This window comes from Agrilus planipennis, unplaced genomic scaffold (assembly GCF_000699045.2).
Source record: "Agrilus planipennis isolate EAB-ADULT unplaced genomic scaffold, Apla_2.0 scaffold392, whole genome shotgun sequence".
Taxonomy (NCBI): Eukaryota; Metazoa; Arthropoda; class Insecta; order Coleoptera; family Buprestidae; genus Agrilus; species Agrilus planipennis.
The window spans coordinates 1-26,876 of record NW_020439052.1 but is presented as its reverse complement, the minus strand read 5'-3'; the positions used below and the strand labels follow the sequence as shown (position 1 = coordinate 26,876).

At 34.5% G+C, this 26,876-nt stretch overlaps 1 protein-coding gene across 5 annotated transcripts in view; it reads right to left on the bottom strand.

The window, feature by feature from the left end:
• The window catches only part of LOC108743307 (teneurin-a), a 47,615-nt gene extending 39,855 nt beyond the window's left edge, over positions 1–7,760 (bottom strand). For all 5 annotated transcript variants that reach the window (XR_001938802.1, XM_018478830.1, XM_018478832.1 and 2 more), the window contains exon 1: positions 7,391–7,760. Coding sequence is in view for 4 of the 5 variants with exons in the window: in XM_018478830.1 (XP_018334332.1) it covers positions 7,391–7,479 (89 nt within the window). In the remaining variant the exon portion in view is untranslated. The remainder of the gene's footprint in view (positions 1–7,390) is intronic.
• Between the last annotated feature and the right edge of the window lie 19,116 nt (positions 7,761–26,876).

The following is a 26,876-nucleotide window of genomic DNA, read 5'->3' as shown; positions in this document are numbered from 1 at the left end:
TTACGAGTAAATGCGGGGTTAAAGATGAAGATTATTTGCGTAATTGTCGTACTTTTTACCGCGCAAATGATACTCGAAAAATCTCGTGTTGGAGCAAAGCCTTTTATGCTATTCGTCAGGACTCCTTTTTGACTGCAATATAACGCACCCACTTTAATATTAAATCGTCCGTGAATATTCATAAATATAGTCAGTGCAGGTAATTGATATAAAAAAGTAAATAATTAACAAGAAACAGCTTAGCTCGTGTTTGTATTTTCAAATAAAAACTAGATACTTGTCTACTCATGTAGGTACAAGTAATAATTGTATGAAACATTTCATAATAATAAGAGATTTGCGTTTTAATCTGGGCCATTCGTCTCGATTTTATTTCCTGTTCATAAAAAATCCACAACTGTCGAACCACAGAGGCCTATTTCCGTTACTAAGCCAGGAACAGCACCTTCGCAATAATTCACAAACTTTGATGAGTTCTCCAAATTAAAATGGCGTATATAAATCAAAAGAATATCCTTCCGAGCAGATCGAACTTAATGACGTCCCCATAAATTCGAACAGGGACATGACAAAATAGAATTGGGACCGAAGCTGTCGGCTTGCGCAGTCACTCAACCCTGTAATACTATGCGGGTTTATGATTTGGAATTAATTATGGTCCTATTTCGGAGTTACGGTGGCCAATACGGCACACGAAGAGTCGGGTTTACTAAAAGGGCGTTTATCATAAATTGCTCCCTTATGAAATGTGGAAATTTGCAAAATAGTATATACAAAACGATTACTAAATATGATACTTTTTAATTACGGCATATAGGTAAGTATCGAAAAATAAGCAATAAAATGAGTACTTAAAGAAACCCTCATGTAGTCCGGAAGAGAATAATATTCATCGGTAAAGTTAATATAATTGAAGGCATTCTCAAGAAAGACTAGCAAATTATTAATTAATATCTATGAATTTTTGATAAAAATTGAGAATTTACCGTATAAAAGTTGCTACTTCAGGGATGCATAGTTTTTATAATATACAACATCTACACAGAATAAAAATTCAATAACAATAATGGGTAAGTACTTATAAATTAAAAGCGTTGAAAAACGGTTGGAGTAAAATATGCTAATATTAATGGAAATAGTAAGTACCGTTTGATGGAATACGTATAATTTAATTTTTAGTTTTACGCTAAAAGCTTTGCTTTGTCTTGCTATTAAAATTATGCTCGACGCAATGGTTACGGGCCAATATTTGACTAAAATGTTAATTAGTCAACTTAATTGAACGTGTTTCAGGGAGGAATTGACGTTAAATCAGGAGTGTGCGTGCTAGATTACAATTAACCCTATTTAGTTCAGTCAGTTTATGTTTCCGATTGCATTTTCACATTAATGAGGGATTTGTATCATAACATAATGAATACAGCAGAGGGTAGTGTGCGCTACGAAGAACGGCTACGTCAGGGTAGGCTGGGCCCCAACCGCATCCCATCGCTTTCGACTTTCACGGATCAAGGCTCACCCGGCTCTCATGTATATGTACGTATGTATAGATCGTACTGATTAGAGTGATTACAATATGAAAATGCAATTTCGCTCTTGAGTGGACTTCGCATCCCAAACTCTGCCACCGTACGCTGACCGCAACCACAATGGAATTAATCATTTAGTTCCACGTTGCTCCACAAAAAAATAACCACAGATCGATTAGCTTTCAACTTCAAACTCTTATTCATGAAATATACTGTGCATTTCGTAACGGCTTCAGACCGATGGGTGCATTAATAATGAAAATCGACTGAGTCATCCTGATGCATGTAGAGGAACACCAACGTTCCATTATGTTTAATATTAAAAACTTCTTCACAAAATCATGGAAGGTAATTTGCCACTCTCGCATTTATAGGCATTATTAGTAAATCGAACCATTTGGTAACAGTGCGTACTTATTATCGATTGTATTTAATCATTATTAACGATATTATGTACCTTATGAGTTGTAATTGCAAACATGTCATTTAATGAAATAGGATGGGTGAGAATACGGAGAGGTACTCATTTTTTACGATGTGCTAAGTTGTTGCCCTGTATATAATGGTGATAAACACTCGACCCGCGGTACCAATTCAGCTTTTAACGGTAGTGAGAAATACGGATACGAAACGACCCTTATAAATTATTTTTATGTGCAGATACGCTCTATGAAGGAGTGCACGGCTCATGATGAATGCACCCAAGAACGTAAACGCAAAAAGCTGCTTACATGTCAAGCCCAATATACATGTGCATATGTATATGGAAGGCGAAACATTCACTGGAAGCTTTTCCTTGCTCGTTAACAGATAAACAAGGAACGGCGACAAAATTCATTGTTATAACCATTCAAGATCTCAGTGAAAACAAGCAGAAGATTTAAGAAAGCAAACAGTTGTGAATTTACGATATAATTATAAATGAATAATACTTTTGCTAAACTTTGGGAAGACGATGCAATTCTATAAAAATCAAACTATGTAATTTGAAGTTTCAGTTGTGCAATAGGTAATTTCGGCTTACATTTTTAATTTTCTTAGGTTTGTAATATTGAAAAGGATTCATTTAAGGTTTCTATACGTGGAAATTAAAAACGGATTATTGCTTTAATATGCTCAAAATTTTGTTTTAAAATCTAAGGACCGTTTGATAAATGCAAATATGATTTATAGTTGTATGATTAAATTATTTTAATCGACCGATGAAAATGTTAAAAAAACGATTCCTAGAGAAAACAAAGTTAACTATACCAAATTTGAATTTGAAGGGATTAACGGTCTATTCCGATGCAATCAGCGCCATTGAAAATCAATTTGAGCCACCCGAATACATTATAAAGCTTTCCAAAGACCGATTGCATGTAGCTCTGTAATGACACAACGTGAGCTTGCATATTAGGTTTATGTATAGAAATTTTATTGACAGATAAACAATACTATCTGATTGAACCTCATTTTAATAATAACTTACTGTTTGTAAAAAAAAAACTCTAAGTAGGAAAATTTTATCTTGTGAACTATCCAAATTATTTCCATAGATTGTAATTCCAAATTAGAAAAAAAGAATTCTACGAAATGGTTTACGACTGGATTTGCTGCATCAACAACGTTTGTAAGTGGTCTGAAAGGTATAAACGGCGAACAAGTATATGAATGTTGTCAGTTTATGGCAGTAATAACAATCCTTTACTGCTAACAATGTCAGTCCTATAAAATTCAACGATAAGGATTTTCCATTAAAGAGTAAAACATATAAACCCTTTTAAAATGTTATCGTTACGTGTAAGCTCTCCAAGATATATTTATACAGTTCAAGTAAATCCGAATTATATGTTGTAACAGTAATTCGATAGAAAAAGATTTTCTACAGATTCGTTGTTTAGTGTTATTTGTCAGGCAATGACAAACAAGAAAATTGAAAGTCTCAATCCGGTCATACATACAATTGACAGGTTTAAACATTGAGGTCAACATACGCTCCCTCTGAGTATATCATTATGAAAAAGAATAAGCAATCAGACAAACTGATACGATACGAAATATCAAGTATCTGAAAGGGACTTTTGGAAATTGGGCGTAATATGGTGGAGGCGCCGAACATTTTAAAGAACAACATGTAAGGTAATCAAGAACGTTGATTGTTTCTATGGCGAATGCGTTAAAACTAAATAAACATATTCACAACATAAGAACATATGTTTTTAAGGATGATATCAATAGTAGATAAATATTCGGGCTAAGGGGCTTTGATGTCCAGACGTTTCGTCAACAACTGCGGCTGACACCAAGCAGTGGAAACAGGGACGCTTTAATTCGACTTGGAAATATCACTCTCGAGTCTTAATTCTCAATATGTTGTAAAAATCATTAAAAGTACCTAATGAATATAATAATGAAAATACTCTTCTTATCACGCTTTAATGTGACACAAAAGCATTGATCTTAGAGAGGTTATCGAATAATTTCCACGTTCTAGAAATATTCGGCGAGTGTAATGTTGGATAGGTGTTTGGAAATTTCAAATAACAATTGGGATGATTAGTGTCACATTGAAGTAAACATCAGAATTAAGGTTGATTTCGGTCGCTTAGAATGCAAAAATAAACATCGTTATATTATAATTACATTCATAATTCAAGCCGGGAACGCTGTAGCAATCACTACAGTAGTTCAGTACGAGTTTTGATTAATTTTCAGAGAAAGAAAAGAGTTTCTATGAAAAATATTACCGTTCGTCACGCATACATTTTGTTTGGTTTATTTTAGGACTTTATATTAGCACAGAACGGGACGTCAAAAAATATTTCAATGCTCCACATTCAGAAAAAGAAACTAGGTACTTAATTTCTTAGGCCACTATTAAGATAAGAAAAAAAGATGCTTTCCAAGAATATTATTTTACATTACTGCTTAAAGCTCATTCTGGTTCGTATATTTTTGATATGAATATCTATGTCTTTTATTGGTAAGTTTTGCGTGTAGACAGTCCATGAGAAATATTTTTCAGGATATATAATGTCGACATCCTTCTGCTTTTTAATAATAATATACCTCTACGATATTACTACACAATTATGTTAGATAAACAGTTATTTTTCGTAAAAATAGGTAATGATTTAGGAATCCTTTACAAAATAGAAAACTCAACTTTGATCTTTTTCTTCCATTCAAATTAGTTTGTTGAACATTAAATAAATATAATAATAACTATCAGAAACATGTTTCAGTCAATTTTTTTAGTATTTTGTACCTTTTTCGCACTCGTCATAATTCATTTGTAACGTTTGTCTCGGAAACATGATTATATTTTATTCAACGACTCTCCAGGGGTGCAATTCGGCTATCCAGCTCAGGAGTGACCGCAATTCCACAGCGTTAATAATACAAATTATTTTTATTTGGTTCGGTCTCGATCACATTTACATAACAACGGAGCGTCGCTCTATTATGTTTAATATGCGCACGGCAATGCGGTCAATCAGACCTAAATTGGGTAATGTCACGTGAATTATACAGTATAATGCATTTACACATACAGACGCCTCACCCACTGCTATTTTTGTACAGTAAATATTATAGATACAATTTGTATAACTGCAGGAGTTCATCAGGCATTACAACTTTCAACAAATAGCAAGGGTTAAAGATATTTCAACTTTCAACTTTCTCACATGGTCATGCAAAAGCAAAGAATTCTATATTGTAGTTCGTTTATGTTTTGGTTACATTTTCAAACTAAAGTAATTAAATTTAAAATTTAATTTTAATCTACCAACATATTTAATATTATTGTACATTTTCGCATAAGTATACAGCAAATCGATTTGCTTGAAGAAAGTACCTAGAATGAACCTAAATGCCTGTCAGTATCGAGAGGTATAACAATGGTTACTTGTTAAAGTTTTACTGTGCGATTTCGATTAGAAATAATAGTTCTGTAGTTTACTTTCTCCTAAACAGATGCTTTGCAAGATAATGCATTATTCATCGTCAGAAATGATCTTCTTAATATCAAGAGTAGGTAGGCAGGTACTTAGTAAAGTAACATGAATTTATTTCAGTCATTTAATTTAAAGTAGTTCTCAAGTAATATGCAAATGGTTCTGGCACAGACGCTGCTTGATGCAATTCCTTTTGAAACACTTGTCAGTTGAATCGTTATGTTTATTAGCATAAACTGAAGTTATCACAACCTATCGGACAACAGAATAAATTAAAAAAATGAAACGGTGAAAAATTCAGTTAATAATTATGTTGTAGGTGCAAGACAAAGATTCGAGAAGTAACAGTTAATAATGAAGTAGCAAAGGAATAAGAATCCGAGTAGGTTTTGATTATTTATGCAGTATTTAATAAAAGTTGACTGCGGAATTGTAGAGCGAGTAGAGCATCTGGGTTTAATTATTTCCAATACTGGCGGCTATTAATCAGGCGTGAAATTACAAAGCCCAAACCGAAAGTGTCTAGTTGTATTAGCGGCAAGCAACGTAACGAGTTGGTAGGCACTCAGTGACTTTCATGTCTGGGCCAAAGGCGGTGGAAATTAATGTAGCCGTTTAAAAGGAATAAAAACAAGCGTTCTCTTTGTGACGGGGATGTGAACTTCACGCACACGTTTCCGCAAATGCTTTCGAAGGTTCATGCGGGCGGGCACGACCCATTTAAATTTCCGAAAGAAAACATTTCACTCAAAGCCGTTCGTTCCATTTGTGCCATGAATAGAAATTGAAACATTATCGCAGGGAATTTTTTAAAAGTCTCCTACACTTATTAGCTGGCACGTTTTCCGACGGTTGCTTCGTATTCGCAACGAGACAGGTGTTGCAGATAGGTACCTACACGGAAAATTATTTTATTATTGTTCGAAGGGGAAATTTCCACTGGAATGGGTTGTTAATTAATATTAAAAGTATAGGCAGTGTCACATCCCCCTAAGCACTCAATTTTTCAATCTGGTGACGGTGATGATTCCAAACAACTTATTTAGGTTTTCTTACTTCTTGTCTATACATCCGCGGATGCGCACATACGAAATTATTTATGACGAACTAGAAGACATATTCTTCAAGATTGCTTATCAATTGAATAAAATAAGCCATTTCTGTTTCGTATTATGTATAACAAGTTTAACGTAAACGTTATTGACAGATGATGTACCTACCTACCTACGTTTTCTTATATATGTACTGGGAAAAAGTGAAATTGAATTTCTTCGCGAGTTGTCTAAAATGGTATGATGGATTATATGTGGTAAAAGTAATATCAGGTAGACCTATAAGAGCACATTAATTGAGAAAAAATTGAAACATGCTCTCCTGAGCATTGATGGTAAGTACCTACATACTCAGTTTTTTAAAAGTTTCTTATCAAAATACCCAGTTTCAACTCATTTTATTGATCATTAACTTTTTGGTTATAAAAATATTCATAAAATATTTTAAAGTGTTCCGTTGCGATTCTAATCATGTCCTTATTTTTTTTTTATAGATAACCGTCCTCTCGTCGGTCATATTGACCGTACAAAAACTGTTTTCAGTTTTGAAATTTTGGTATGTAGGGCTGGTAGTAGAAGGAACGTTTACTTATTAAGAAAAGCTATTTTGTTGTCTTCACTGATTGCTATGAATTCCCTCGTTCATTTTTGTAGCTTATGAATAGAAATTGACACATTATCTTGGATGAGTTTTTAGCGCTGTTTATTCCATTAACGTCGACACGATGGAGGATCATCGACTTGGAAATTGAGCGAGCGCATTAAAATTTATTGAACCCTTGTTTATATTTTGTCACCGCACTTCCTTCGGCGGCTATCGGAAAACTTTTGCGTTGAACAACTTGGTTGTAAAACCGCCAGCATTTACCTTACTGTCTCGTGACTAAAAGGCTCTGCATATATGTTCCTCACAATCCTCCTGGGTAGGGGAGGAGGTTTGGGACTATACTCATCCATTTTGGCACCCTTTCCACTTCTGATAAAATCGCCACTTGAAGTTTACATCATCACTTTAATACATGTGTGTCTCAGTTTGGTTAATAAGTCTTGGGGTAGAGAGAGAGCGAGATGCTAAACACGCAATTAGACCCACAGTTCGAGGGGCTAAATGGAAGTGGTTTCGCGTTACCGATCTCGGAAAACGATTCCTATCTTACGTGTGTGCTATAAATTAATAAAACAGTAATTAATGTTGTAGTTTTTCCGGAAAAACTGACATTTCAACGACACTATCGGGTCTAAATCGGTTGCGTGCGTTTACAACCACGGCTCGGAAAACAGTGAGACACGTCTGGTTTTCCTTTGGACGCACTCGATACCCCCGACGCAAGCGCACCCTAACAATCCTCACCCTCTCTCTATCTGTCGCCATCAACTTACCTGCATCCCTAACTCACCATTCTAAATCCAATCTACCTTTCCTTTCTGAAAAAATTGCGTACAGGACTGCTTACTGACACGCGAAAGGATAGCTATATAAAAGTTTATTGTAAAACGGAACTTGGAACCTCACTGTCTACCTTTTTTTGAATACTCTTTCTATGATGGTGGTATTGTAATTTGCTTCATTTGAAATTGTAATTTAATTCAAAAATAGATGCATATAGAATACATATGTAGATAAGTCAACCGCTAAATTGCATGACTGCAAGGCTCATTTCTATCATCGTTTTACATTTGTTGTTTATTATAAAGTACTTTTTACCGGGCTATTTCTAATCGTTTAACTACAGAATTAAAAATGTATTGTTGTCTGAAATGCAATAAATGCAGTAGTTTTCCAGTAATTAATTCTCATCTTCTTGCTTTCCCAGTTAAGATACCTACCAATACACCTAGCAATTTACGTTAAGTTTGAAATCAATATTCAGTTCAAACATGAGAATTTACTGTATGTGTCAATAACTCATTTGGTATTCAAGTGCCTGAAATGGTTGGCTCAGTTATGCTTATTAGACTGAAATTCTACACCTGACACAAATACTCCCTTTTTTAGATGCTTTCATTTACCAACTAATAATAGTTTGATGGCGGATAATAGTTTAGAAGGTATATTTTCTAAATATTTTCTGCAACTGCAGCGTTCTCGAGTGTTTGGGTAAAAGGTGGTTTGAAGATTTCCTTTCAAAAACAAATTTAAATTTTCGGTTTTACTAACTTTTATGGTTTAATTTTTAAAACTGATATTGCTTTTAGTTTCCCTTTTTTGTTTTGGAACTGAAAACAGGGATTCTGCAAATAGAAGTAGATATCGATCGATCATTTCAAAGTATCGCTGTGTTCGAGGCACGTGCTCGAAAAGTAATAAAAAGTAAAAGTTTTTTGGTGCTCGAACCATCTTTTCATAGCTAGTGAAATTACGAAGACAAGCCCGTTTTGTTATTAGTCTGTGTGTTCATATTATTTGCCGAGCAGATTTTACTCCTTACTCGCTACTTTCGCAGTTTTGTTTACTTGAATTAAGGCGTAATTCCGTCTGTCGAAAAGCTTTGCAAAATAAATCGGATTCAGCTCTAAATTCTCTAAATCTATCTAGTTTCTATTTTTAAAATTACCATTTACGAAGATGTGCTTAAGATGGCAATTCTTTTACAACTGCTAATCGTTAATGGATCTGTTTATAGTAATGTAAATGATGTTTTAAATGTGCTATTTGATAAGCAGAATCTGATGCGGTACAGCGAATACATTTATCTACATGTACAATGTATCCTAATAAATGCTGCTATCAAGGGTTATTAGTTAGAGACAAAAGCAGAAACAGCAGTATAAAGTGCGGCAAAGGAAGGCCTATTTTAAATTACAATTCCCAAATGAGTAAGGAAGTGGGATGTTGGTACTAGGTACCTATATAAGTACTTAACTAAGTTAGAACGTGATTTTTGTACCAATATCTAATAAAACGATGTTCTGTCGAAATGGAAGCTAAAATGGACGGGAAGGAATTTTTTAGCGGTAAGAACAAGATTTAAGGATGTTAGAAATTTAATCATGGTGAGATCCTTCAATTTCCGACAGATTCCGAAACCTGTTGTGGGGTCAAGGTGAAATCTAAGACGATTAATTTATATGATGAAGAAATTGCGGAGAGATAGATATATTTTCCCGATTTCCCTGGAGCCTAGTACAGCAAATAAATTGAATGATATTGCATTATGCCGGATATTCTTAGGTTTCAGATGAGTAAGTGCTTATATGCCTTACACTGGCACTAATCCGAACAATTAATTTTCTCCAGGTCGACTTGATTTCTCAGTTTAGATTAGAATGATACATTTCCGATCGAAGACTTTGTTCGTCTCTGCAACAGTTTTAGTAGAAGGCTCGAACGTTTAATTAATTCGTTCATGTCGAACGCTCACCTTAACATTAAAATAAACTCCCATTTGCATTTAGATAAGTTTCAAAGCGCAGTGCAAACGTAACACTTTAATTCGTTGGTAATTTATCGAAATCTAATATATTTACTTAAATTTTATTTAATTGAATGCGATTCGAAAACTAATATTCTACAATATATGCCGAGGTGATTACAGGAAGTTCGCGGACCAAAGAAATGGGTAATGTATTGGACACTGGATAATTTTGCAGTGTAGGTAAAGAAGTGTCTTTAAATAAAAATCTTAAAGTTAAACAACGGTTCACGCGACTTTTTCTTCGTTAATTATTTTTCTAGTTCACTTTCGCATGTGCATGAATAAGTTTAATGACGAGTAAGGGAATCTTCCCGGAAATTAAAAAATGCAGCCTTCAACTACTTCCATCTACAATATAGTTGCGTAAATTGGAGCCGGGAAAACTTTCAATACAACAACAAAAGCAGTGTAAGAGGAAAACTCTTTTAATTTTAATGCTCCGGTTAATTTCCTGTTTTCAACAATCGGAAGTCACGCCACATGCCACGCTGCTGATGATTTTCAAAGAGAAATGCTGGCGTAGAAATTTCATTATAAATCCTAAAATCGAAATCAGCTAGAGAACTCGAGTGCAATGAAAAGAGAAAACTATTCGTGCTTTATGTCATGTTACGGTTGATAAAGCTTCTTTGGTTGTCAATCACCCCTAATAGAGGCTGGCTGGTAAGCTGAGAGCTTTTAAATTCAGTACCTGTAGATGGTAGGTAGGTAGGTAGGTAGGTAGGTAGGTATGCTATAATGTACATAAGTATCCGATTTTTTAAAGGCGTAGTCGTAAATATAACGAACCGATGTGTGTTCTTTGGGTGCGCTTTTACGAAATTTTTATTTGTAAAGCACCGCGTTTAAGGGCGTCAGCGCGTAAGTTCGCTTTTAAATCGTTGAACTATAGAGCGGAAAATATGCTTTTCATCATTTAATACGTGAGTAGGCAGATGGTAAATATTAACAGACTCTTTTTGGGAATGAAAGAATTTGTTTAATTATTTCAATATGAAGATATATATACCTTTATTCGTACTAATATGTTAAGTAGTTAAAAGTTTCAGACTTCTCTTCAAAATAAAACTAATTTGAATAAATAAATAGTAAAAACCTGGAAGAACCCCCGTTAATGCTTTTGTGAAGGTATTGGGAACATCGCACTAGGTATTTTATTAAGTTTACTTTTGATGCCTAAGAAAGACGATAAACTGAAGATATTAATATAAAAATAGACGTTAAAATGTTCTATCATGTTTCTGTTAGCTGTAAATTCTGTGTACCTATTAAACGCAAAAGTATGTATATGTTTCAGTAAGCGCGATGCTAAATAAATTTATTTTTAAATTACCTCTTAAGCACCTCTCCGCACTTCATAATATTCATACATGTAGGTACCTACATACAGGGTTATCAAATAGAATTTATTTGAACGTTTTATTTCCATACACCATAGTCTCCTATGTTCTAATATTTAAACTATTATTAAATCCTACTTCTTTTTGAAGAGACATTCAAATTCAAAGGTCAAAGGTCTAATCCGATATTTGTCTTCGTTATTTTAGTGGCAACAGTAGTAGCTTTTTGACTAAAAATAGAGACTGATAAAAAAGAATAAGATGTAAAATAGGGGAAGAAAAATAAGCTATTTTGAAAAGTTGTTTGTTTACTACAACATTCTGGATACCTAGTATTTTCTAGTTCAATGATTTTTATTTTCAAAGTTGAACGATTTTCCAAATGTTGGGAAACACTCGTTTACTTTCTCTTGAATCAGGGTAACGACAAGAGATTTGTGTTTGAAATAATTCGACACGAGGGACACTGGCCCTCATCAAATCTGGTGTAATGTTAAATCGATACTCGTAACTTTTGATCGGACGAACCTTAAAAACTAAAAGAGCACCAAATAATTTTTGCAAAAATCTAAGCTGAAATAGTGGAAAACAGTATTGTTCGTCTAAAAACTGCTAAGGGGAATGCGATGGGGTTTGGAAAATTAAACCCCTCTAGAAGCGTGATTATTTCACAATTCCAGCTTCACTATTTTCACAACTCTAGTTTTACTATTTCCACAATTCTAGTTTTACTATTTTCGAAAGAGTGAGAGCATGCATTAATTAATTGTTTCATTTCTTTATAATTAGAGTTTATCAATACTTTACGTTACGAATCCTGCAGCGGTTTTCTTATGTAATTTTTCTATATGAAACGTACGCAAAAAATATTAAGAAATTTTGTATCGAGATCGGTACGGTTCAAGATGAAAATTTTCAAACGCTATACGTGTTTCACAGAGGCATTCTAATTCATAGTGAGTCGGGGTGAATGTGAAACTTTTTCCTGTAAAAATGGCTCAGCAGGCTTCAGAGATCATCTGTATTGTCGAAATGGCAGGCCTTATACGTAAGGGGAGAAGTGATAAGGTGCGATATTCTTTCGTCGCGCTATAATAATATGACTCCGCCGCACATTTCGTTGAAATTCGAAACGAAAAACGGCCGACGTGTGATGATGATACGCCTTTTGACACGTGCGGATTGTTCCCAGGATTAAGACATCTGTGACCAGTCTCGGAAATCCGTTTCCGAAATGTGCTTGTGTAACAACGAACTTACATTTATCTTTTTCAGCTCGAATATGTTATTGGTACACTCAATATGTTCTTTTAGAAAATTAACATAGAAACTATTTACGATATCAGGTATCTATCGAAAAGAAAAAGATGTAGAGAACAGGAAACTAATCGTATATTCAAATGAAGTGCTTGGTTTTCTTTGCACTAATCATTTATCCAAGTTTTAGCTGCAGAAGAATTCTTTTAACGAAGTAGTAAAACATGAAAAACATATGCCTTTGTTGCAATAAGTTTTTAGAATTTTTGGGAAATCTGGAATGCTGGAAAGGACCTTAATATTATAATTACTATTGACATCATTGCATATCAGTCATCACAATATTAGCAGTAACTCAACTCGCAAAGTTGACAATATTACCAACATTTCCGTTTCTTTTGTATACTGGCGATAGACAGTTTCTTTTAGGATTATACTCGTATGTTTACCGAGGAGACAGAAGGGTTGACTGACAGGAGTCATTGAAAACTTTTGTGTAAGGTGACAGTTTGTAAATTGAAGGTAAGGAAAGAGTCATCGTAGATAAAATAAACGCACTGATGACTATTTAAATTTCTAAACGTCCTAGTATATACCTACTTATGGGTATAAAGTTTAATTAATTCAAACATAGGATTCCGAATTTATAAAAACAAAAAGACAAGAACAGACACTTAGGATTATAGGTATTAAAAGAATTAGATATATGATGGAAATTGTGTTGCGAAAAGACTTATAAATTTTCGTAATTTGGTTTCCGTAATAAAATAACACACTTTAGCTGGAAAAGCAAGGCATATAACAGGCTAATAACTTTTATACGTTCATAACCACATTTTATTGCGCTAATAAAACCAAATAGCAACAGTATTTGAGCGTTAATAATCGATGAAATATTTTATCGAAGGGGAGGATAATGAACTGGAAGCTTTGGGGTGGTGGGTATGAAAATATGTTTGTGGCTAAAGGTTTCATAAAAAGAACATGACCTTTATAAAGTAACGGAAGCTTTAAAAGTATTGTTTGTAATTTTAAAGCTCTTTGGTGTTAGGTCATACATTGAAATACGCACTTAAAGTTAATTTAGAAAGTAAAGCACATTATGCATATACGAGGTGTTTCAGTCAGTTGGATCAAAACGAGTATGTGTCTACTTCGATAAGTTTTGCTCTGCTTTTTCTCAATATTCAACAATTCCACTGCAGCGACTGAAGTGATAAAGCGTCGATTGTTTTTAACAAAGCAGCTGGTTAATCGAAAGTGTGCTGTACGACATGATATAGACGCGTACAACATTCTTCCATAATTTCAAAATATCTTTCCCCCTGAATGATTCAGAACGTAATCCTCCTAGCTCCCCTGAAGGATATCAGCTAATCTTCTTATCGTTGCACTCTGCGTTACAGATCCGCGGTCCATGACTGGAGGAGAAGTCATTTCAGGTCTTGTTTCGTTCAAAATAAAGGAGAGCATGATTTGCAAAGGGAAGAAACGTCAAAGGGGTGGACGGCGTGCCGGCAGCGGCGACAGTCGACCGTCGACCGTCGATGACAACAACAACAGGCGACGGCTGTATCATGGGAATAGAATCAGGAGATTATTTCCGACATACTTGAATTTGTATTTCAGTTGGCGAAGCTGTTGTCATGATGGGGTGCAGTTTTTATTTGAGTTACGTTTAGCGTCCCCAACAGCAACCATTGTGCATAACTAAGCGGCCCGACCGGTCTAAGTAAGCACACTGCAGATTTCTACATCCACCCCTGTGCTCTGTGACACAATATGTGCGTACAAAAGCCCTTATAATACTTGCAGCACTACAAGTACCCCGGAATTATCCCTCCCACCCATTCAAGGTTACTAGTTTGTGAAGAATCCGATTCTATTCATAGCCATCGGTCGCCCTTTCTGAACGATGCGCTATCTAATATCAACGCAAGGGCTAAACGTCGGTTTGCACTTCATTTCGCTATCTCGCTATCGAAAATCGAGTGAGTCTACTTTATTAGGTTTGTCGGCAGATACACCCGGATTTGCGTAAGGGTATTATTGTTGGACTGACCTGTTGCGGAGGAACGGACACATACATGGAAGAAATACGTGCACACAATTGAATAATATCCTTTTGAAACGTACCTACGCTTTTGTCCACAGAAGTAGCCCTTTTAGTGATCTTAAAAGATATTCGAACATGTTTATTAGTCTGCAGACCATTCGTTTTATTTATTACGAATAGACCAACTGATAGCAAAACCTGGGCTTATCTAATAAAGTATACGTATTAACTGAAAACATGCCAAACGTTCGACATCGATCATGATTCAATCGCGTTGAATTATTTCAGAGTTTAGAAATTATACTGTGATAAGATTACAGTATAAGCATATATAGGAATTAATAAAATTGATATAAAATTTTGCTAGCAGTCATCATCATCATCATCNTTTCAAGTTCGCACTTCAAATATCGTTAGTGACCTAGATAATAATAATAATAACTATAACAAGATCTTCTAACTTGAACGTCCAATGCAAAAATCTGAAAGAAAAGTTAAATTATTTTCATGTCCAATGCCCAATTTAATTTCATCAACTTTTAAAAATAAAGTGTAATTGTTGCTAGGATTGTAGGCCCCGATACTACTATAAATAATGTGGGGTAAAGTAACTACAACATCATGTTTCTATGATTAGTCAAGTTATTTTCCATCTTTGACATTCATTTTTAATCTTGTTGTTAGCGAACTGTTTCTTTAGAGCGTCGCATCGAGAAGACAGCAACCGCTTGATCTTCTGCACGTAGATACAATAACCAGAAATTTAAAGCAACACCGGAAAGCTTTTGAATCGGTATGAAACGGGGTAATTTCTTTCATATCCTTTCCCGTTTTATTTGAAACAGGTCGAACTGCACAAAGGGATCTATTCCGGTATTCAAACATAAATTTAAATATTTTTCGTTTGTTATTTATTCTTCTGTTGTAAGTAGCTGCCGCATTGATGCAGAATATTATATTTCCTGTTATCCGAGAACCAGGAATCCGTATCAATTGAGTAAAAAGTAAAAAACTGAAAAGCAATGCACTGACTTGTTATATTTCTGTTTATTCGCCTCTACCTGCAGCGACAGAATCTTCAAGATTTTCTTTGAACTTAGAAAAGCAAAAACTGAGAGTTCAAAGTTTAATAAGTCGAAAATCTATAAATATAACTAATATACGGAAGCAGTACATATGCATTAAAAGGGGAAGTGTTATTAATCTACACCCTTTGGAACAATAAATTACGTGAATAAAGGGTAGCGCATTTATCGATCGACATTTTATTTATTTCGTCACAGTTGTGGTTGGTTTATTAGCCATTCTAAGATTAGAGGACAACATACGGTTGAGGGCTGCCAATATGTTCTCTTGTGAGTGCAAGTTGGAGGGTTGTAACAATCTACGGTTTTTTTTTTTAAAGACCGAACGAGTACTACAAACAATAATATTCATAACAAGAATTAATATCAATAATTAAACAAAAAACAGAAAATATATGTACCTATATCAACTCAACTGCTAAACTATTATTACACGAACATTTCCTCCTTAAGAAGATTTGAAAAATTGAAAAAGTTTTGTCTATTAGTTTTAGGCCAATAAGCCGAAAATCTCCTTCTTTTTCACCTTTGAATGAATATTTTTTTAATATTTTTTAAATTTTAAAAATAGTGTATACAATTATGAAGTACCCAATGTTATTTCATTTAAAATTCTAAAAAATCCTAACATGTATAAAAACGCGACAAAAATCCTCCATAAGGGTGTGAATAAGTAATGCATGTCACATCACACAGAATGGCGTAATTCATGCATCGAATTTTGAAATTAGATCATAAATATTAAAGGCATGACTTAATGGTTTCTGCAACGTAGTCTGTCAAATGAAATATGTACATGTGTACATAAATCTATTTCAATGAATGTAACTTCTTTAAAACATGTTTTGAATTAAAAGCATTTATGCAATTCCTGGTTTTTATAAAAAAAGGTACGCCCTTATTGTTGATCTTGGAATTTTTGCAAGAAGAAACTTGACAAACATTCTACCTTTCAATTCTTCCCTTAATTTATGCAATAATTAGCATATGACTATGTTAAATTATTATATACAGTCAATTGTTCTGTACAAGCAACATTCACATCTTCCGTTATTCCTAGTTATTGTTTATATATAATTTGAAATGTAGAAAAGTCTTTTTGATTTTGCAATTTAAAATTCTACACGAATATTTCAAGTAAAATTATTATGTGAGACTTAGGCCCCTAGTTTATATCATGCAAAATCGTTCTTTACAATCCAGAAACACTTTTGTTTGATTAAATTATTAGTGCTTTTAAAAACTTTTGTGTAACAAGTCGTAAACAAAACATTCGAGTCACTTTGCTTGTAATCTACATTATTAAGTGTTTATATCGTGCATTAAAAGAACACTTTTTTTGAAGTAATTATAATTATATTCTTCAACACAACCTGGAGTTAAATGTGCTTTCAAATGATAATGTCATTCTCTAATCATGAAATAGAGTCAGCTGGAAACTCGCAGTTACAACTCACATTAGTTAAAACTGAATATTAAAGGGACGAAAAAATGCTTTTTTCAGAAAATTGTTCTTTAGATTATTTTTAGAAACTGACACTTTTTGAAATTAAAAATCATTGTTAAACCTGTAGCTGCACTATTTTTACATATATTTTTCGTTAATTCAGTAAAGGAGATTAGATATTTAAATGTTTCTGATACTGTTAGTAACTTCTTTGTAAATCATTATTCATTAGGAAAAACAACTGAATGTATTAAATTATTACTTTTGTATGTACTTTAATATTTCGAGTATTCTAAAGTAATTAAAATTAGCATTAGTTATTAAAATAGCTTTCAGGAAGATTGTCGTGTAAATGAGCTTATATACTTTAAATATAGATACGCTAATCCTAAATTTATTAGTTTAATATATCGTATGAACAAGTTAAAGATTATTAGGATTTATAAATAAACTAATCGATTTTGTTCAGTATTGCGTAGTTAAGTAGTAAATTAATGTAAAACTCAGATGAGATATAATGCACTCGGGAATAAATACGTAATAAGAGATCGGCGAATCCAATTTACTCATTTAATTAATTTTGAGCCAACTTCGGCGGCAGTGCGAAATGGATTAGCACCTTGTTGGGGATTTTCGTTTCCGTTTCATCCGACAAGATAACAACTAAAATGTTTCTTTTACTGTAGGTAGGTACCAAAAAATTAAAAGCAGTTTTTTATTCCTGTTCCTTAACACCATCTATATGAAGTAAAAATAAAAAAAGGAAATACTAAATTTTATATACATCTTAATATAAATATATGTATTTAGTAATATTGAAAACCTACACTCATAATTTAAAAAGTTACTGCATTGTGACGCATCTATTACTCTGGTTTCTTGAAAAGTTGAATTCAAAAATGGTAAATATGGCAATAAAATAATCAAAATTGTGGTAATGATTTGCGTGAATTGATTTACATTCACATTGCACAGGTGCTCGCTTGAGGTTTAAATTCTATAACAGGAGGTCGTTAAGGTTAGCATTTTTTGTAGCTTTTAGAAGCAAAGCTTCTGAACATAGTACGTAGGTACTTGTGTATTTTATTGATTTTGAAGGAGATAATGTGAGCCACATTTCTCCGGCTTGCTCAGTTGTGTTATAGCGTAGTAATGTAGCGATGAAGCGGAAAAATATAATGCACTTTTTGCATTATTTGGCATCACCATTCGCATTCGGTATTAAAACGAATAGCATGCCACACAATATAAGCAAAAGAATTCTACATTGCAAACATTTATAATGTCTCCATAAGCTTTTAGTCGTCCAAGTCGAGATGAAACCATGAAGTTGGCAGCAGATTTAATGTGATTTTAAGTTTAGTGTGAGGCGTGGTTTGGATCAAAAGGCTCATCGAAATAAACTTTCATTCAGGACGTATTTATGAAGAAATATTATACTCATAGTATTAATAAAATGAAATTGGGATTTACGCCAGTATCTCGCTCGAAGGCAGCAAATTCATTTTGCTTCTTGAGTGGTATTACCTAGGAAAGCCTGTGTAGAAGATGTGTATGTAAACGTAAACTGATGGACAAAATCCAATAAGTATTTTCACGAATCGTATTTTAGTAGTACCTACTACACAAGTACAAACGTTGTAAATTTTTGTAAACACTGTTTGATAACGACGAAAAGGATGACGGTTGGCGTTGTTCGAAATGGGTTTTATATTCCTGCTTGACGTCCTTGGTATAGACCTGGGTCTCTTCCTTTTGTGGTCTGTAGAGATGAAGTAGTCTATCAGGAATTTCGTCGGATGCCATGACGAACTTCCTCTGGGGTTTGTCGTTATAGGATTGCACCAAGATCCAATAACACTCATATGTTAAAAGTTAATAAAACTTCTCCATGTTGTTACAAAAGTGTATTCAATTTCACGAACACTTTCCTTTTCCAACACAAAGAAACATTTCCAAAAAGCAACAATGCTTATTAGTTCTGTCCACATAAGGGATTTAGGATCGTATATAATTTGAAAGGGCAAAATTTTTGCTCATCCATTATTTTTATTACAATTTCCATCTATAGGACTGAAATGATGAAATTTGCTTTTATATTTGCGAATATACCGAAAGAACATAGTGAGTACAATGTATTAAAGAGTATCTAGCTCGGAGAAACATTAAAATTTAATGGGCCATAAGTTAAACGAAACCAGTTAATCTGGGAAAAAGTGCATCGCGCCTCCGAAACGTAGCAGCAGTAACCTCTTCCTCTTTGCTTTTCCTCGTTGTAAGAGGTCGTCATAATCAGTGGGCCTTCGTGCTGCACGTCGTCGTCTGGAAATGCCACGGGAGATAAGATGGGTCATAAATGAGCTGTGCGACCCAAATTTTCATCCATATCCGAAACCGCGCGAGCAGTGAATGCAGAAAAATGTGAGCGACATTCACGTGTATAGACATGTAAAGGGCATTATTTATTGTAAACATTTTCCAACGGAACAGTGAAGTATTTATGTAATGTATATGTATTTCGATCGAAGGTACGTGTGTGTGTTTCTCTCTCCCGATCTCTCTTTCTCTGCCTCTCTGCATTGGTACAAATTTATTTTCCTGTTACATGCAACGGTATTTCGTGCTTTGAAGTCTATCTGTTCTAGCTGGTGCATGTTAAGCGCTAAAGGGTTTATTGGAATATTGTGCTCTATTTGCTTTCCTGTTTACGTCTAATTCGTTTACGGGTCCTAATAAATTTAAATTCATCGCTGAACTAGCACTGTGAAGGTGTGAAGCGTTATATACCTACTACGCAAGCTGTAGCTGGCTTCCGCAGTAACCCTTATTTTTAGAAATCTATAATTTTTACTATAAAATATTTTGTTTTCTATCGTTCGATTATAACACGTTTCATATTTAAGGACCTCATTTGACTAGGCACATAAATATAATCAAATTACAAATTATGATAGATCTTCGAAGACCATTTACTATAAAAACCAAATAAAGCCTTTTAATTTAAATTGCATTTATGTATGTCAATAGTTGCGACTCTTACCTATTAAAAAACGCCAATGCAGGTGACAGTTTTCAGTCGTATTGGATGTAGATAACCGAAGCCAGGACGCGACAAAACGTGTTACGTCCACGTATCTTCACGTCAACTTACATATTCATTTAGTTGAAGTAAAGAGAGTGAAGGAATAATTTTCACTATAGTAGCAAACCAATTTAACCAGTCGCGGTAGTAAAAACAGAGTAGTCATTGTTTCCTTCGAATCCAATCAGGATATGCACGCTACGACTATCAACAGCGTTTTATTTCCAGAAGAATCTTCCACAAAAGTGCGGGATTGGATTCGCTGCGGAGATATGTACACTGTATCTCGCTGTGCTGGTTTGTCCGAGTGTAACGCTCGATTCATTTTTCGGCTCTTATCCGATCCGATTATACCTTTATTTTCGCAACATTGGCCACGTTTCGATGTCGGTAGCAGAAATGCTCAATATCATAAATTCATTTCGCTTGTTGATTGGCTTTCAAATTGCGAACGATATTAACTGGCAATATTGTGCGCATTCAGAGAATTTAATTTGTTGCGCTACACCGCGTGCAAAAAATGAGAAGAAGAGTCTAGCCCTTCTCAGAACGTGGCAAAATTGTTACATTGTCTTTTCCAAAATGAAAAAAACATGTTAGATCATCACTTACTTTTATTGATTATTGGGAAGAATCGGTTGCAATGTATGTTATGTAGCATGAAAAGCTAGCTATAACTGACTAACAATGTACAATTCACGGTCATAACTTATATTGTATTTTCTGTAGATGTTACGAGTGAGCTCAGAGTGCTGTTTCCACTGTTCTCTTTCGATCGATGATTTGATCGCATTCTCTCAATCACTTTACAGTAAAATTATACATTTGTATAGGTATTCCTTTGATGTAATGCACCGAGCGGCATGGCTTACAGGTGTAGACCATTGCTTAGCATTCGGGAGGACATCGGTTCGATTCTGCGTCCATCTGCCTTGGTCCAGGTATTTCTGTAGTTTCCTTGGATCACTCAGGCAAATGCTGGGACAGTGATATTCCACAGATAATCTTTCATTCTCTTCTTTCTTCATTTCGTCTGTCTCATCTTTCTCACCCGAACCACCATCCACCCATTTCCAGCGCAGTCCCGCTTTAGCAGTTGATGGTAATGAAACACCCAAGTTTTTTTTTATGTAGTGCAACACATAAGATAACACAATGTAGTGCAAACGCATGCGGTGGCTATTATGCCCATAAATGAAGGACAACGTTAATTGAACAACTCAACTGGGGTAAACTGATCAATGTAACTAAGCGTCAGAGATACATACATACTTAATATATAGACACATACTATTCATCGGTATGTACAATGTACATGCATGTACATATATGTAAACAGTTTACGTTGTTGTAACCAGTAGAGCGATGATGAGGTACAGCTGTTCGTTTTTAGAACGGCCATCGGTTTTATCGGCTGCCAGACAAACGCGAAGCGACGCTGTGCGTCGCGGCTCGGCGCGGTTTGCGATTTGAACAACGTGTAAATGGTTACATCAAATAAAAACACGGCCGATGCAATGTTGTTTAATTCAAAATCCATCTATGAAGGTCTGCGCTCTGTTAATTAAGGACCCTTCTCGTTATTGTACTGAGCTAACAAACAGGTGAATTATTATCAATACGTGTATACAAAACACGGTCAACTTTAGGCTCCACGGGACTACAATCAAACTGAACTACTGTAAAATATATCCCTATATAATATACCTACTTGAAGATAAGAAAATGGCTAAGCTATATAAAAAGGATAGCTCGAAAAAGTAAAAATTTTTTTTAAGGAGAAAAACAGTTTCGCCATCACTAACACAAATATACACACTGTAAGTACATACAGATTCAACGTTAACATAAGTTCCTTAATTGAATTTTAATTTACTTGTAAACCGTGGTAGGTAAAAATTTGTAAACAATTTGTTACGAGTCCGCTACGAATGCGATCAAATGCAAAAACTACTCGTTAAATTGGGATGTTTTTGCTATGGCAATTAAAACCAAATGGAAAACGTTTGCGTTATTTATCTGTAGTCCGCGTAATGAAAAAGGGCGTTATTAGATTTTAAATGAAACACTGACCGGTTGCTGCCTTTTAGTTCACATTCAATACATCGGTTGTTTGGATGTATTATTATAGATGTACAATTATAAACGCAGTTATCGAACGCTGCAAAAACAAATGCCGTCAAAATGTCCTGTCGTTCCACTTGAAAGTAAAAAAAGGACAGTTTAATTAGAACTAAAAATAACATTTTGAAACAATCCCGCTGATTAAACAAATAGTGGTTATTAAGTTGCACAATTGTTACCCAAATACACTACAGTGTACAACAACTAAGGGAGCTTTTTAAATTCATATTCATAGTTCCCCATTTGAAGTTTCGCTTCAAAAATACCGAACAGTAACTCCAAAGAGTTAATTTATTTCAAGATTAGTACCAAATACAAACAACTGGCCATCAGCTAATCTGATGAAATACACATTATACAAAATTTTCCACTAACTGGGTACCTTGGGATACTTAAAAATCGAAACGAGCAAGGCTTCAAACCTATAAGAAACTTTCGCAGGCCGATTTGTGTAATAAGAAATGAAAATTAGGAAGGATCTTGTATATTATGCATATGATTAAAGGATTTTTTAATTTTTGTTCGAAACGTACGGTTTTAATGTTAAAGTATTTTTATATTCGGTGGAAATGTTTTGTTAATGTGTCGTCCTGCGAGGGTTGGTATATCAAATTTTTAACTTCTTAATAGAGTTTTTTCGGTCCAAACTGAAAAGATAAGAAATGGAAGCAGGCAGAGAGACCTTTTAAGGTACCCTCATTCCCCTTTTTTCATGGGAGCGCACTGACATAATATCGCCAACCTACATCCTGTCAACGTTTAAAAATGCAGTAGATGTCCGCTCGGGAAAAGGAAAATTCTTCGCATTTCGCTAGATATTGTCATCATTTATCATACTTCCTACACAATGGACATCTCCGAAAATAGAAATATTATAAATATTTAGAGGCAAATCATGAAATAAATAAAGGATGGCGCCGCGCCGTGTATGCGCGAAAAGGGCCCCTCGTATTAGATTTGATCGGAGGAGCGAGCAGATCCTGAAATATAGCTCCTGTACGTCCCAAAAGTCATTTTCTTTCTCTACGTTTGTTTTATAACCAACGTTGCCTTTGCCTTCAATTCTTTAATGCTCTATTGTTTCGAAGTGGATATTCGATTAAACATTATCTCTCTCATGCTCCCTTTAACTTTGGCAAACGATTCGGAAAAATGTGACTCAATGTTGAAACTTACAGATACATACAACAAATAATATAATTCAATAACGATGCAGAAAGGAATAAAGAAATATTTTGTGCTTTATAAAATATTAAAATCAAAATTGTTTATTCAATAAAGTCAACAGAACCTACAGTAATGCATGCCATATCTAATTATATTGTCATTAAAATGTAATTAATTGATTGGATCTACTTTTGGTAAGTGATGGAAATTTATTGTAAAAAAATTAACCAATTGCAACGTGAAGTAGTTCAATTTTTAAGCATTGATTTTCTCATCTATTTCATCTAGATAGTTAATAAGATTTCGGTGATTGAATTGGACACAAAAAAAAGAAAAGATGTGCTTCTGTCAGTGTTCAATTCGTTTGCTTAAGTGCGAAATGTACTAGGTGCGAAAATTAATTTCGAAGTCGCCCGGTTCGCTTTATACGCGACGCCAAACAATTTCGACTAACGAAGTTTAGCAGAGCAAAGTGCAATGCATGTGGGTAGCTGTATCAGGGCATGGTCGAGTCTGACAAGGGTTAGCTTTTATCCTGCGCCAGCTCCTGTTAGTAGCGAGATGTCCTTGTAATTCTATTACTTATCTGCTGGTTGGACTTTTTATCTATTAACTCGGCTGGAACGTTCTCTGCCTCTTCTTAATTGCGTTATTTCCCTGCTTTGTGATATCAGAGGCACTGCGCGTGTCAGCTGTTTCGAAAGATCCGCCTAGCCTCCTCCTGTCTGCCTTTGCCTTCTTGATCTATTCACGAAATAAGCGAATATAAAGTATAGCGACCCTTGTAAGCGCTCCCTTCGTTGTCCTTTTGTTTGCCATATTCCTCGAAATTTCACGAGAGCTTGAGATATTTTTATTAAATGAAATTTTCTCCTTTCGGTGCCTTTTTAAGGCGCGTGTAGCTTCAAGAGTTTCTATTAGTAGTTTCCACTTGTTGATGAAAGAATTCGCTATCGGTCTTTTAGACAATTTACAACCTACACAAAAGCATTTAACTGCCTTCTTGTTTTCCTTCTGGGTGTACGCAATACAATGTAATAACTGTAAAGTTACTTAAATATTACTTTTGTGTCATCCACATAGCAAACGAGAAGAAAAACGAAATAGAATTTCGATTGCTCGGTAAAAACTGAGAAATATTAAATGAAATATTATCAAAATTCCCAATTGTCTTATTAAGCTTTTTAAAGCTCGTCATATTTATCTATGAATATCAAATAATATTTGCACATACCTTGTGTCCTATCAGCATCACGTACGTACGATATAATAATCGAGAATTTTGCTTTATAATAAAACGAGAAACGGTAAGAAGATTTTACAATCACTATTACCTTATAACTTGAACAATAACTGTTTCGCTGGTAAACAAGCTCGCTCGGGAAACCGTCTTGGTATCGGTTCTATTATTATTATTCCAAGGGTACTGAAGGATGTCTAGAAAACGTTTTCCAATATCACTATTTGCTTATGGAGAAATTTAGAAAACCGTAAAAGGAATATCAAAATGCTAGGTCAATTTTATGATAAAATCAAAAGCATAAGGTGGTTCAGATAAAAAGAATTACAAAATGCCGAAAGGCGAACAACTAAAGAAATTGTCGTAAGTTTCAAAACAATTTAGAAAGTATATATCTAATATTTAAATCAATGTGATACACAAAAATGAATGAAAAGAATGTTTTTATAATACTTGTAATGAAATACAGATGTACATATTCAATTAAATATTTGAAAAAAAAATTCAACTTCAAAATAGTCCATCGTGCAAATAACAAGAAAAAGAAAAGTAAATCACGAATGAGGTTAAAGCTACAAACTTTTGAAGTAAATGAGTCGAAAGCTCGTATAGGGTTGTACAACAAGGCACCGATGGTTGCCATGTTTGGAACATAAAGGTGCTTATAACAAACGCTTCGATAAGGCCGTTTTATCTTAATGGTAAGCTCTATTGATTACTAAATGAGGTGAACTAACGCAGGCACAAATACTTCTTAAAGAAAAAATGGATCTTGACGACAACTTTCAAATGAGAAAATATTATATTTAATATAATGTATTAAAGCTTTCTTACAATGTTAGGTCATACACTGATAAAAACAATAACCTGTAAGTGCAAAATAAGGGATCAAGCATTATGATTTTGTATTCTGTTTCGACTTTTGTGAAAAAAATGTCGCCAAAGCCCTGCGGGCTTTATCTTTAGAAGAGCGCACTAATTTTACGACAGAATTTTTACAAAAGAAGAAAATGTTACTCTTTAATTACGTCTACAAAGTTCTTTGCAAGGGGTTACGTTTCCTAAGTAATAAAGTTACCTAATTAATGCGGAAAGTATCGTTTTAAACTGAGATTTAGTTGCAGTGCACGTGCGACCGGCGTCGTTGGCGTCGCCATCGCCGTCGAGGCCTTCGGGGATTTGCTTGTTGCATCTGCAGAACGTCGCAAAAAGACGCGTCGTGTCGGCTCCGACCTCATAAAGGGCTTCTCGTTATGGAACTGAACTGGGGTAAGGGCCGTGGATAGTACAGGGTGACTCATAAAAGGTAAATTTTATATGGTCATACATAATCTTAGTGTCAAACTTTACTCTCAGTGTCAAGTAGGTAAATGTTAGTGTGTTGCTTGCTCACCTTGTATACGTATACATATACGTATAGGGTAGCACGAGGAGATAATGACGAATATTGTATGAAATATTCGTTGCTTGCAGAGATCGTCGCACATCAAGCGCCGTTATAGAGAGGGAGAATTGCTTTTTGCTCAAGTTTACGACAGCCAATAAACTGATGAGAAAGTTCCGTGAAATGGATTGATCATGCTGTGCTAATATTTGGTCTAAGATAACAGCGCTATATTAAGAAGTTTAATACTCCTAAAAAAGACACTCTGTTATAGACGAAAATGAAGAACGATCCTGAGAGCGGCAAAGTTTTACGGCAGTTATCTCTGATATAATTTATTTCGTATAACTTATGAATTTTATATGTCGAGAGCTATAAGTTGTAACTTGAAAATTCAATAATGTTTGCGTGTTCTCACGTCCCCAACTCAACATCGTATGAAATTGTTACAATTAGACAGTAGTAGTTGTTTTATTTATTTTGCGCTGCCGCGCTACTTCTTTCTCCTATGAGGGAGCACACGAAATTTTGGAAGGATTGTAAGTGCAAATAATTTACCTCAGTGATGAATAATACGAATAACTGCACTTAGTAATATTTATTTACAAATATACAGTTACTACATATATTGAAGACCCTGAACTTGATGATTACACTGATGCTAATAATTGATGTCTGTTGTTGTCTTTCTGTTCTTTTTTGATGTCGTCTCTTTTTTGATGTCAGCCTATTTATAACATAATCTCCACCCTGATA